At 38.2% G+C, this 12,610-nt stretch overlaps 1 protein-coding gene across 7 annotated transcripts in view; it reads left to right on the top strand.

The window, feature by feature from the left end:
* Positions 1-12,597, top strand: part of Bap170 (Brahma associated protein 170kD) — a 49,415-nt gene extending 36,818 nt beyond the window's left edge. For 2 of the 7 annotated variants that reach the window (XM_072890511.1, XM_072890513.1), the window contains exons 5-17: positions 885-1,360; positions 1,522-2,027; positions 2,514-2,914; positions 3,021-3,240; positions 3,316-3,721; positions 4,335-4,637; positions 5,547-5,753; positions 5,844-7,816; positions 7,956-8,115; positions 8,189-8,347; positions 8,936-9,019; positions 9,789-9,880; positions 9,966-12,597. In XM_072890511.1, coding sequence (XP_072746612.1) covers positions 885-1,360; positions 1,522-2,027; positions 2,514-2,914; positions 3,021-3,240; positions 3,316-3,721; positions 4,335-4,637; positions 5,547-5,753; positions 5,844-7,816; positions 7,956-8,115; positions 8,189-8,347; positions 8,936-9,019; positions 9,789-9,880; positions 9,966-10,089 — 5,111 coding nt within the window. In that variant the 3' untranslated portion in view covers positions 10,090-12,597. The remainder of the gene's footprint in view (positions 1-884; positions 1,361-1,521; positions 2,028-2,513; positions 2,915-3,020; positions 3,241-3,315; positions 3,722-4,334; positions 4,638-5,546; positions 5,754-5,843; positions 7,817-7,955; positions 8,116-8,188; positions 8,348-8,935; positions 9,020-9,788; positions 9,881-9,965) is intronic. The other 5 variants (XM_072890515.1, XM_072890516.1, XM_072890512.1 and 2 more) reach the window with 5 other exon arrangements.
* The last annotated feature ends 13 nt before the right edge of the window (positions 12,598-12,610 follow it).

Below are 12,610 nucleotides of genomic sequence, written 5' to 3'. Positions count from 1 at the left end.
ACGTTTGCACGACCTTCGCATCTATACAGCCAAGGTAAACTTGACTCGTTAATATTACATTAACATAGTTATAACGAAGATGGATAATACAGGTGACATTCCGCCGAATACGTGTAATCTTCTCACGTCCCAGAAATATCGTTATCGATGCCAATTATTGTAGTCAATCGAATGTCAATTTTGATTGAATAAATTTGTTATACTATTGTTATACGAATGTAGTTTTCTAAGTTACCTATATCTATTCTAAAATATAATTCTAGATACAGAGAAACAAGAATTATATCATAGAAGATATTAAAAGATAATTTAAAGCTAGAGTTATATATTTAAGTAGAATTATATATCTATAATTACAGTTACACTCAAAAAAATATTTTGCTAATGTAGATAGATTTCTAGATGTCTCAATTAAAATTTATCGCTACTCTTTGTATCTGTTAGAATATTGTTTGTCACGTATAGAATTTATAGCAGCAATATTCTAGCAATATCTCTAGAAAATTTAGATCTCATTGCCAAATATTAATTACAAATATAATTGTCCTTGACAATTGTATCTTTAAGGCCTTGAATAGGCCTTAAAGATAGGCATGATAGAAAAATTTTCCGTCTAAATTACACTAATAGTACAGATATAAATTCTGTCTCTGTCATTTAAATCGATTAAGTGCAAAATATACGCAGTATCACAGTATTTGCTAATAATTTGTCTGTTTCAGTGAATTTTTTATACCTAGAAAATTTTTGTTCAAGTTGCAAGATCATTTTTTTGAGTGATATATATATATATAGTTTAAAAACAAAGTTAACTTTCGAAGGAATTAAAAGAGATATTCCTTTATCATAAAATATACTTAAATCCGTTCTTTCTTCACTTTCAGAATCTCTGCGCGATTACAACGGACTCTCGGCGGATCTTTACAAGCCCTCGAATTACGACAAGCTCGCGCTGTCGCTCCTGTCACCGCTGCCGAACGAACAGGACTTTGCCATCAACGTTTGCACTCTTTTGTCGAACGAGGGCAAGCACACCCTACGGCTGGATAAGTATCCCCGACTGGTGAACATTCTCCTGGCACATGCCGGTGTCTTTGACTCGCCTGGCACGCGGCAACTCTTCATCGAGGTGTACTCGCGCGTCCGCAACTATTCGATCAACTCCTTCTGGTCGGACGTGCTCGATTCCCAAGACGTGATAGATCTCACGAACGAAAGGACCTTTATGAAGAAGCCACTCGCCAATCTGCCGACGTTCTCCAGACGGAAAACTTTAGAGAAGGAGAAGGAGAGCAAGCAACAGGATGTCGCTGCATCGACGACGGAGAACGATGAGCCAACGCTGATTGATATCGATGGGGTGAGATACCGGGTCTTTTTTCTTAATATTTTTTTTTTATATCTCTAGAATAATCTTAAGTAATTGCTTTCGCGAATACTCGAACTTTCTAGAAAGTTTTATTGGTTTCTTTCTTTCTTGCTTTCGAGGTTTCAAACATCCTTTCTTTCGCATGATTTCAGATACTTCCAGATTGCTCACGGCTGGACTTTGCGTCTGATGAGAGCCTGAGAGATCAAAACCAAAATTCCATCAAGTTTGAGGAAGAGGATAAGGATCTGTTTTGCGTCGGTAGGACATTAGGAACGCAGGATCCGTATGGTCAACGCGTGCTACAGATCGCGTCGATCCTACGGAATCTAAGCTTCACGCCGGAGAACACGGTGATATTAGGCAGAAATCGATGTTTTTTGCGGTTCGTCTTGCTGTGCGTGAGAGCAAGATGGAGCAATCTGCATCAGCTTGGCTTCGACATACTAGGAAACATAGCGAACGAAATTATTCTAAAGGAGGCCGGCGAGAGGATAACGGACGTTGTTCTATCGTGCGTTGCCATGGGAATCGAGTCTCAGGACAGGTTTATCGTTATATCTTGCCTAGAGGTGCTTAATAAAATTAGCCAACAGGACATCAACGAGGAGATCGTCACGTTTGGTTTAGCAGATAATGTTTATGAACTTATATGCAGGTAAGCACTGGTTTTTTAAATATATTTTTCAGCTTTTCAATATGATGATTATGTGTTCTTTGCGAGAAGCGATTAATTTTTACAGGAAAATTGTGTAAAAAAATTAATGTAAATATCGCAACTGTATTAATTTTAGATCCAAGATAGTTTTTCGTTCAAAATCGATCATATTATGAAAATATATGGATAAAAATGGTTTTTAAAAATGTTACAATAATATATTAACACTTTGTCTGCGAGCATTTTATCTTTATTTCATAGAATATTTCATGAGAGCGAATTAATTTAAATATGCTTTTGAATTTTAACACTTTTTTGGGGAGGGGGGGGGGAAGAAAAATATAGAAAACATAATATTTAATAAAATTTTTAGAAAAGTAAAATAATTTTTTACAATACTTTATTGGCGTAATTTATATAAACTTTATTTAAAATGCATTTATAATATATTTATATAATACGAGATTTTGTCGTGCTTGCTTGCAGATTTTTAGCCCTGAGTGATATAGCTCTCTTAGTGTACACCCTGGAATGTTTATATGCTTTAACGTCGCTGGGCGAAAGACCATGCACGAGCGTGGCGCGAGTTCGCGGTGCCATCGATACTCTGGTTGCTCTCGTCACTGTGGAGGCGCAAAGTTACGGTCCCAAGGCTTGCATCCTCATGCGAGTGGTTGAAACAGTGTCCACAGTGGCGACACAACAAAACACTACTGTGCAGGGTGCCGCTTCCGCTACTCCCGCTACGCCAGCCGCAACGTCTACGTCCACACCTACTCCATCTACTCCAGCGACGGTCACCGCGACAGTTACCGCAGCACCTGCCAGTCCCGCATCGTCTCGACCTACAACTCCCGCCGCGACTTCAACCAAGTCGACAACGCACAGTATGTAATCTTTCTGGTCCCTTTTGTAGGACCTTTTGTAGGTTTTGCTAAAATCTGAGTGTTCTTTTTTTTATATCGGCGGACATTGTGCTTTTTACGTTTATAGAAGCAGTGGAGACAGCTAACGCAATTCAACAGCAGAATGCGCATCAGCAGATCATTCAGGAGAATGAACAGTTCGCTTTAAACTGGGTGAGAGCGACCTTCGAGCTCGCGCCCGGTATACGTATCGAACAGGAAGAATTGTACAAAAAATATCTCGGTTGCTGCACGAAAATCGGCAGACGAGGCGTGATCGCTCCATTGCATTTTCCTAGATGCGTCAGGTAATTGCCTCAAGTAATATAAGTATAAATTATCACAATAATTTTTTAACACATGCCTTATATATGTCCGCGTAGATCCGTTTTCGGCAGTATCGTGGGGCCGAATCCATTAAAGGGCGAGAATACCAGTACCCAGTATTACGAAGGCATCCGTGTAAGAGCGACTCCCGCGCCGATCACTCATCCGAGCCAAACTACCGCTGCGGTCGCAACTAATACACTGATTCCGGCGGTCAACACTACTCCAGTAAAGGTGCTTCCCGTTCAACAGCGTACAGTCAAGAATATAAGTCCCGCACCCGATAGCACGGCCGCTTCCCAGGTCGATAGTCCCGCCGCGTCGTCCGGGACGCAAACGACCTCCACCACCCCCGCGTCTCCCATCCTCAAGGCCCAATTGTCCGCACCGCCGAAACCCCCGTCCAACAACACCTCGAGCCAGTCCCAAAATCCAGTGACCAAGGTCGATTCTAAAAGTCAGGTGGGTCCGAGTCCTAGCTCTCTCTCTGTACCGTTCTCTGCCGTTCTCGTTCATGACCTTAGTTCTCACTTTGGTTGTGTTGGTAGCTTCATAACGCTATTCTTACTGTTGGTTTTCCTTTTTAACACACGAGCTAGAATTTACTTCCTCGTAACACAGGGGTGAGAGAGTTTCCTTTGCATGTCTCATGCGAATCCTCGACTTAGCTATATGATCATTCATATAGATAAAGTAGAACAATCGTAAACGCAATATTCATTTATTTCTCTTTTGCACAAAATTTCTTAAAGATTATCTATACTTTTACATCTACTATTTTATAAGATATATAAAATTTTTTCTGCTACATGTAGGACGATACTTTGTACTTTTTATTTGCAATCATCGCTGCAGTCTTAGAAAAAAATATCAATCAGAATTATTTTCGAAGAAATCAATGTTATCATTTGATTCATGCTTGCCAAACGCTTTTTTCAACTATGCAAAATGATAGCCACGCTATAACGTATGAGATACACTGCAGATTGTGTGTTCACGTAAATGCTTAAATTCTTCAAAGTCGAGATCTCCGCTATGGTGGTTGAAATTTGTATGTTGCCTCCTTGTCGATTAGGTATCAGTATCGCATCCACATCTGAGCCAAGCGTTGCTAGCGAGCGGTTCCCAAACGCCGCAACAGCCACAGCCGCAGCAACAGTCACAAAGTGTCCAGGTAGTTGTTAAGGAAGACAATCGAAGTGGCACTACGTCGAGTTCCATAATAAAGAGCCTATTGGCTACTAAGGTAACAATCAGCAGCGACTGCATGCCCAGTGCTGCTGCGACTTGTGTGTCTACCCCTACTGCCTGCGTAACAAACACTACCGCTAGCATCGCATCCAGCATCAGTGCCAACCAGCTAATAACCAGCAACCAGGTATCTTTGTTGTACATTAACAAGAATATGTAGGTTTTTTTCATTTTCTTTTATTTTTTTCGAAAACATACCAGATTGAAATCTTTAGAATTGTTTTCCTGATGTTTTCATGCTGACTATATTGTACAAATAATAATAAAAAAATATTTAATGTGCATTTCGAATTATATATTAAATCTTATATACAAATGCGCAGTTTAAAATAAAGAATCATGGTAGAAGCATATAAATTAGTATAGATTCTTTTCTTAAATTAAATTAAATTAAATTAAATTAAATTAAATTAAATTAAATTAAATTAAATTAGGTAATTTTTCCTTTTTTTTTATTACATACGAAATAAATAATCTTTTAACAATTTTATTATATATTATAGAGTGAGATATCTCGCTAATGTATTTGTTTCAATTTCAAATCTACATGAATTATGTCACAGTATCTATACAGGAATACAATGGGTATATGCATTACGTTTTATATGCATTCTTTTTAGTACTATTTGTCAAAATGTCTGCGCTTATGATGTAGTGTTGGTTGATGTATTCAAATTTTTGTTATGTATTTTGTTGGGTCTTTTTTTTTTTTTTTTTTTTTTTTTTTTTTTTTTTTTTGAGAGATAAACTCAGACCAGAATGTCCTTTCCTCTCCTTCTTGACAAATTTACGATAAAAGAATCACATTAGCATTATTTTAACAGAGTGATTTTGAAATATAAATGAGAGTATTTATAATATTATACACTAACAACAGCATGGTTTTTGATGAATTTGTTCTTTATGAAATATTTCTCTTTTCCGAGAGATAGTGAGATCGATAACATCGAAAAGTGATGTAATATTGAAAAAGAATTTGGAAGAATTATTTGCGCTCTTTTTTTCTCCAATTAACATCATCACGGACATTTTCTAGGTTGCCCAACGTCAACAACAGCAGAGGTTACTGCAACAACAGATGACGGGCGTAATACAACCCGCCGCACCCGCAGCCACCCCAGCTACGATACTCCCAAAGACTCCCGTGAATGCTAAGCAGAAATCGGCACTCGCACCCATTCCTGCCAAAAAGATACAAAGGCTCAACGGGGCCAAGTTTATTGTGACTAACAACTGCGAGAAGGTGCGTATCGTCGCTTCTGCAAATTAAGCTCGCCGAGATTTTGCATGGGGTAGGTCGCCTCAACTGTATCGAGCATATTGTGTATTCCAGACTGAAGTAAACGATAACGACAACGCCAATCAAATCGTTACACCTATCACCACCACCACACTGATGGTAAACTCGACTGAAAATCACATATCCTCTTCACCGGCGAAGGTCTGTCGGCCGCCCTTGACAACGACTGTCGTCACTGTCGCCACCACTTCGCCAAACAAGATTAATCAACGCACGATATATACTTCCATTGCCGAGGATTCGGACTCTACCAATAATTCGCTAGCGTCGAGTAGCGGTATTGGCGGCAGCAGGGACTGTTCCGGCGTCGGCGTCGAAGAGGAGAACATGTTGACGAGTTTCGAGGGTATCCTACTTAATGGCGCGCCAGCGAGCAATAATAATATGGATATCGACGCGCAGGAGGATGGCTCGTCCAAGGATTCGTCGAGCGTGAGTTCGAAAGATAAACCGTTACAGAGTATGATGCTAGCGGATCTGTTGGAGAGAAAAGTTGACAAGGAGCCAATACTCAACGGCGTGCTGAGCAAAAATTCCATTAACGAGAAAGAGGTGGATCTAGAGAATCACATAAAGAAAGCGTTAAAGGAACCTCCCACCGAGCTGAAACTTAAGACCGAGGTCGAGAGCGGTAATGTCATACAGAATGAAGCATCCGAGGATACTCTGATCGAGGCGCCACGAGGAATTAAGAGATCAGCTAGCGATTCGGATGAATTGGATATTAAGAAACCGAAATATTCTAATGGCACGATGTCACCTGATCCAGCGGTCGACTCGACTACGGCGGAATCTACGGTATCGAGTATAAAGTCCGAGGAGCAAGACGACGATAAGGACAGCGAAAAAGCGACCGTTTCTTCCACCGCAGCGAATCTCTATGCTGCCTTGGCTGCGGATTGCATAGAAGACGAAACTGATCTGGAGGAACAAGTGAATGTCAATAAGGATACGATAAAGGAAGCGGCGACGGCGACGATAGCAGCTCCTCTTCCACCTCCTCCTCTTCATGTCAAAGCGGACCCGACGCCAACTATTCTTGTTAAGGAAGAGCCACCGACTCTTCACATCAAGGAAGAGCCTCACATATTCATCAATCAAATTACCCAAGCATCGCAGCCGCAACCGCCGCTGCCACATCAACAGCAGCAACAACTCATAGTGGCGACGCCTAGACAGATAGTTGTACAACAGGCGATTCCGACAAACAATCAGGTTATCATTCCTACCGCATCGGTGAAGGGAAGACCGTCTCCGACTCAACCTCAAGTGTTATTACAACAAAGCCCGGGTGGACAGTTGCAGTATGTAGTGTCTGGTGGTGTACCTGGTCAAAACTATGTATTGGCGCAGCCGCAAACAGCTCTGGTGCAGGGACAAGCTCAAACTGTTCTCGTGGCGCAAACGACGCAGCAACAGGGAACCGGTACTAAGACGATCATCATATTGCAACCGCAGGCCGCTGCGCAGCCAACCCCACAAAAGATGGTGGCGGTAACGCCACAAGGGCAGCAGGTAGTTGTGACGCAAGTGCCACGACCAATTTTACAGAGTCCGGCGCTCGGCAACATTCCACCGCCTCTTGTACCAACGTCCGCTACTATCCCACAAGCCTCCATTATAGTCAATAGCTCAGTCGCGCAGGCCAACCCGAATACGGTGACTGTTACAATCCCGGCGATGGCCCAGCAAACTCCGGTCTCCACCAGCGTGCCGTCCAGGGTGGTGACTCCCACTCCGGCGTCTACGCCGCCGCCCACGAGACCCACCACGCCGCACCAGGCGGCCGCTACCCATGGCGTGTCCGCTGTTAAGCCGCCATCTACCACGAAGGTCGTGAAAACAGTGAGTTCGTCAACTTCTACCGAGCCAGAGTCAAAACCCTCTACGAGCCAACAGCAACAACAACCGACGTCGCTGCCGCAATCGTCACCGCAGGAGAGTAAAACTATTACGATCAAAATCGACCCTAACGCTTATCTTTGCGAATGGCGAGGTTGTCTTAGGTAAGTTCGAAGAATTTTCAGAATTGGGAACTCTGTTAATTAGTTTCTGGTTCTAAAGTTATCTAATAAAATTAATTATCCCTCTATTAATTATTTATAATCGCGTGACGGTTTTATACGAAAAATATCTCGATTTCAGACAATTTAAAACACCACACGAGGTCTATCTTCACGTTTGCGAGGCTCACTGTCCGACTGGTGGCGAAGAGATATTGTGTCTATGGGCGAGCTGCGACGCTCTCAAGAGACGCAGATTCTCGTTAATGACGCATCTTTACGATAGGCATTGTAATGCGGATGTAAGTAAATCTTGCGTGGACAAGATCCGTGACAAGAGAAACGAGTTTTACATTCGTGATTATCTTTTTTCAGACAATGTCGATAAGAAGGAAACAGTTGACGGTGACGGGTAAAACCGAAGTCTCTACGTCCGTAGCCCCAACTCCACATCATCCCGGATATGCACCCAATGCCGCATTTCACGCTATTAAACGGCATGCTCTGGAATTCGTTAATCCTAAGGAGCTAATGGTAAGTTTAATAAACTTTTTTTTTATAACATTAAAATTTGTGCTCGAAAATATGAAATTTACCGTTTTTTTGTTTGTGTCGTCTTTTTGTATATATTTAAAATAAATTTAAATTGATGCTTAACATGATTTTAACAAAATATGTTTTGTGTGTGTGTGTATATATATATATATATTATATTTAATTAAAAATAAAAGATTAACAAAGTTGTAAAATTGAAAATATTTTAGTTAGAATAATATTTATAGAATGTATTTTGGAAATAAAAATGGATGAAAAAATGTAGACACGGACGGAAGAACGGGATTAAGCAAAATGTATTTTGTATGATTTGTGAGAATAATTTCTAAGGCAAATTTTCTTCCTGCGATAATATAAGTCAATATGCAAATTACCCTACTACACAGATTTGTAATTCTACATATCTCGTAATACACTTCTTTCTTATAATATCTTTCCCCCTGTCATATATTAATATTCTATTAAGATGATTCTGTGAAATCTCTTGACAGTCTTCGATTTAGTCTCTGAGAATCTTTAAACGATTAATTTAACGAAATTTCTTGTTCTCTCTCTTCCCTGGCGAAGCAGCAGAGGCCGACCAAGCCCGCTGCAGCCACCTCATCAAGCTCTTCTTCTCCCAGACCTGGGCAAAATTCTCCACCGGAACAGGTAAAAAATGTGTTCAGAATTGGAAAGAAACAACACCACGATACAGCCACAGCCCCTGTGCGCTGCTATTGTTGCTGTCCCTTTTGTCGCCTCTTTGTGCTTTTTTTCTTTCTCTTTTTCACACACCATATCATCCTTCAAATTCCTCCTTTGTTTTAACCTTCCTTTGTTGTAGCATGTTTTTTTTTTATTTTTATTTCGACATTACATCTCGTAGCATTTGTCTTTTTTACATGTGTCCGACTCGCAATACTCATGTTAGGAAGGTGTTGGCACAGTGTTCGTTTCAATAGAGCAGCAGAAAGCAGACCCGTACTTACAAAGTAGTGTGCTAAACGTAGGTCTGAATATGTTGTTTGTCTGTACGTACATGTATTTGTTCTATTGTAATATGGTTAAGGTGCAAGGATATGATTCGTCCGCCGTTACATGTTATATACATATACATATATATATATATATATATATATAAATATACATACATATATATATATATACATACGTGGAATTCACATGGCATTCAGGACAAACGAACCGCAGCTTCGCCGAGAGTTTGCAGCTTCTTATACGACATTAACATGACTCTCATATATGACACATTTGTAGAAACGAAATCATACAATTTAGAATTATACCATATCCATGCATTTTTCATATAAGATTTTTTTTTAGCAACTAAAGATCAGTGTCTTCATTCGTATCAGTTGCTGCCTGTGTGTGAAAAGAAAACGCGCGCATGATCGTCAATTATTATCTTTTTATTTTACAGGATGACAACGAAGGTCCAGTGACCAAAAGTATTCGCCTAACGGCAGCTCTCATTCTTAGGAACCTAGTCATATACTCAACACATGGTAGAAGGTAAACTTTTGTTTTAGTATTGTTATTGTATTATTATTCTTGATCTCGCGAACAATCTCGAATTTTTTTCACGAATTATTTGCAGGCATCTTAGAGCATATGAGCCCCATTTGGCGGGCGTGGCATTGAGCAACGTCGAATCATCGAGAACGATCGCACAAGTCCTATACGACATGAACGACCAGAGTAGCAGTAGCCATAATAGGTGACCTCTTGAATCAGGCCTCTAAGAGCTCTTTTAATCTCGTGAGCAGCGATCAACTTACATTATTTCGAATTATGCGGTGTGACGAAACGAACATATAAGTTTGTAATCGTACTTGCTGTGCTAATGCGTGCGCGCGTGCGTGCGTATGTGCCCATAAAATTGGAAGGATTGGGACTAGAGGAGATGGGGATAAATGTTCCATATATAGAAAAAAGAGGCCTATAAACTTACTAGGCAAAATACTTTGCCAATTTTAGATTATAACATAAACTATAACTATAGTGAAACACAAAACAAAGACATTTAGGTAAAATCATGCGGAAAAGTGATAATGTGTTTGTGAGAGAGGGAGAGAAAGAAAATGAAAAAGAACGAACGAAAGAGCAAGAGAATAAAGAAAAAGAAAGAGAGAGCGAGAGAGCGAGAGAGAGAGAGAGAATGTGTGTATGTTTGTATGTGTGTATGTATGTATTATGTGTGCGCGCGTGTGTCGGTATGAAAGAGAGATGATATTTCACAGATTTAATATTAATATTTATTTTCTCAACAAGAAATATGGAAAAAGTGTTTTTAGTGAACATGTACAAAAAATAACGAAGAAAATACTTTATGGACGTTATAGTTAATTATATAATCAATATATTATAATTAATATTATATTATTATTCTATTATTAATTATTATATTGTATGTTTTTTTTTCGTAAATCACCACGAATTTAACTATAAGGAAGAAAAACGAAATCTTTTTATGAAATGTATTTGTTAGGAATTTATCATTTGCTTATATAATTGCATATTGCAATTACATGGCTATATTATCGTCTCTCTTTGTTTTTTTATTATTAACTAATCTAATTATCGTCAAAACAATTAGTAAGATATAACAGTAACATGCATTGACATGCTAGCGAGTTCATCATTACAGCAGAACATTCATATCACTGCGTAAATTTAACAATGTCTAGTTTAGATCAGTTTTAGCTCGAGGATTCCTAGCTGATTCGACTTCTACAATGTGTCAAGATACCTAGAGAAAAAAATTTTTTACGCTCGCCTGTAATGTAATACGCGGTATATCGTTAAACTTTCATTTAGAAAAATGACTTTGTCGTTTAGCGTAACTTCCAATCAAAGAGAGCACTTAGCAAAGATTTCGAGACCAACAACAATAGTATTCGCGAGTTAAGAATATCAAACAATTTTCAAATGAAGTTTTACATCCAGATTTAAAAGGCCTAAAATTATTTTAAATGACGAAATCGATTTGTACTTTATACTTTTAATGACAAATGATCGTAATTATTGTATTTTTTGTTTCTTCTCTCTTTGATACTTGATTAATAGTTTTCATAATTGAAATTCGTACATTGAAAATATTTTTGTTTAATTCTCTCATGGCAGCTTAGTTGTACTTGCAAACTACATATAAATATATTGCTTCGAGTGTCTCGATTAAATATAACATTTAACACAAGCTTATGTAACAGTAGACGAAATTTATTGTGATATCGCGTGAAATGCAATATAATCGTTGCAGCGCGTAATGACAAAGTTGTCTTTTGACGCAATACTTCAACATTATTTGCTTTCACAAAAATTACTGTCGTAGATTTTCTTTTGTATTATACAGTGTATAAAAAAGATTTAATTATAAAAATGGTGATTTTCTTCGAATCTTATAAACCAAGTACAGATTAAAAATTAATCAGTTATCGTATACGTGAATCGGAAAATTCGACATGTAATTTAAGAATACAATGAATCATAATTTTATTTTAACCGGTTTGAAACATTAGAGTGACAAGTGTTTTATGTTCTCGGACGTCACTATTTTGTGAACGGAGATAGATTGCATTTATTGTTTTCTGAAATACAAAAAAGTAAGAATATAAGCTCTAATCATATTCAAATATATAATATTATATAATATATTATGTATATTATATAATATATATGCAATATTATATAATATATAGTATATTATATATATTCATATACAGTATACATACTTGTACATAATACCTGTATTTCATTCACGATGTTAAAACCTCTGTGTAAATTTCTTAAGATTGTAAGTTTAACGCGTCTATATAAGAGAAACAAAAGAAAAGATTCTTGTATTATAATAGTTTGTGACAAGACGTAGAAGTTGCAAGGAACGGATTTTTGTAATTAATTTAACTCGTTCGGCGCGAAAAAAGAAAGAGAATGTGTTGAGAAACGGCTTTGTCTTATATTACAAAATGGCCGTTTATGGATAAACATAAAAGTATGATAATGGACCCTGTGCGAGCCTCTATTATGTATTTTATATATAAATATATAAAAACAAGTTTAATAGCTGAACGTTTTTAGGAGGACGAAAATCTTGTGAGAGGCTTTTTATTTTTATTATTTGTAATTACCTAGTTTACATGTTCACCGTTTCGTACGATCATTGAGATCATAAATAAACATCTGTGTAAAGGAAAAAAATGATATAATAAATTACTAAATACGAAGGAGAATATGGGAAAGATA

The sequence above is a fragment of the Anoplolepis gracilipes genome, chromosome 4 (genome assembly GCF_047496725.1).
Source record: "Anoplolepis gracilipes chromosome 4, ASM4749672v1, whole genome shotgun sequence".
In the NCBI taxonomy this organism is placed as follows: Eukaryota; Metazoa; Arthropoda; class Insecta; order Hymenoptera; family Formicidae; genus Anoplolepis; species Anoplolepis gracilipes.
The sequence above is the reverse complement of the archived record's forward strand: the minus strand, read 5'-3'. Positions and strand labels throughout refer to the sequence as shown.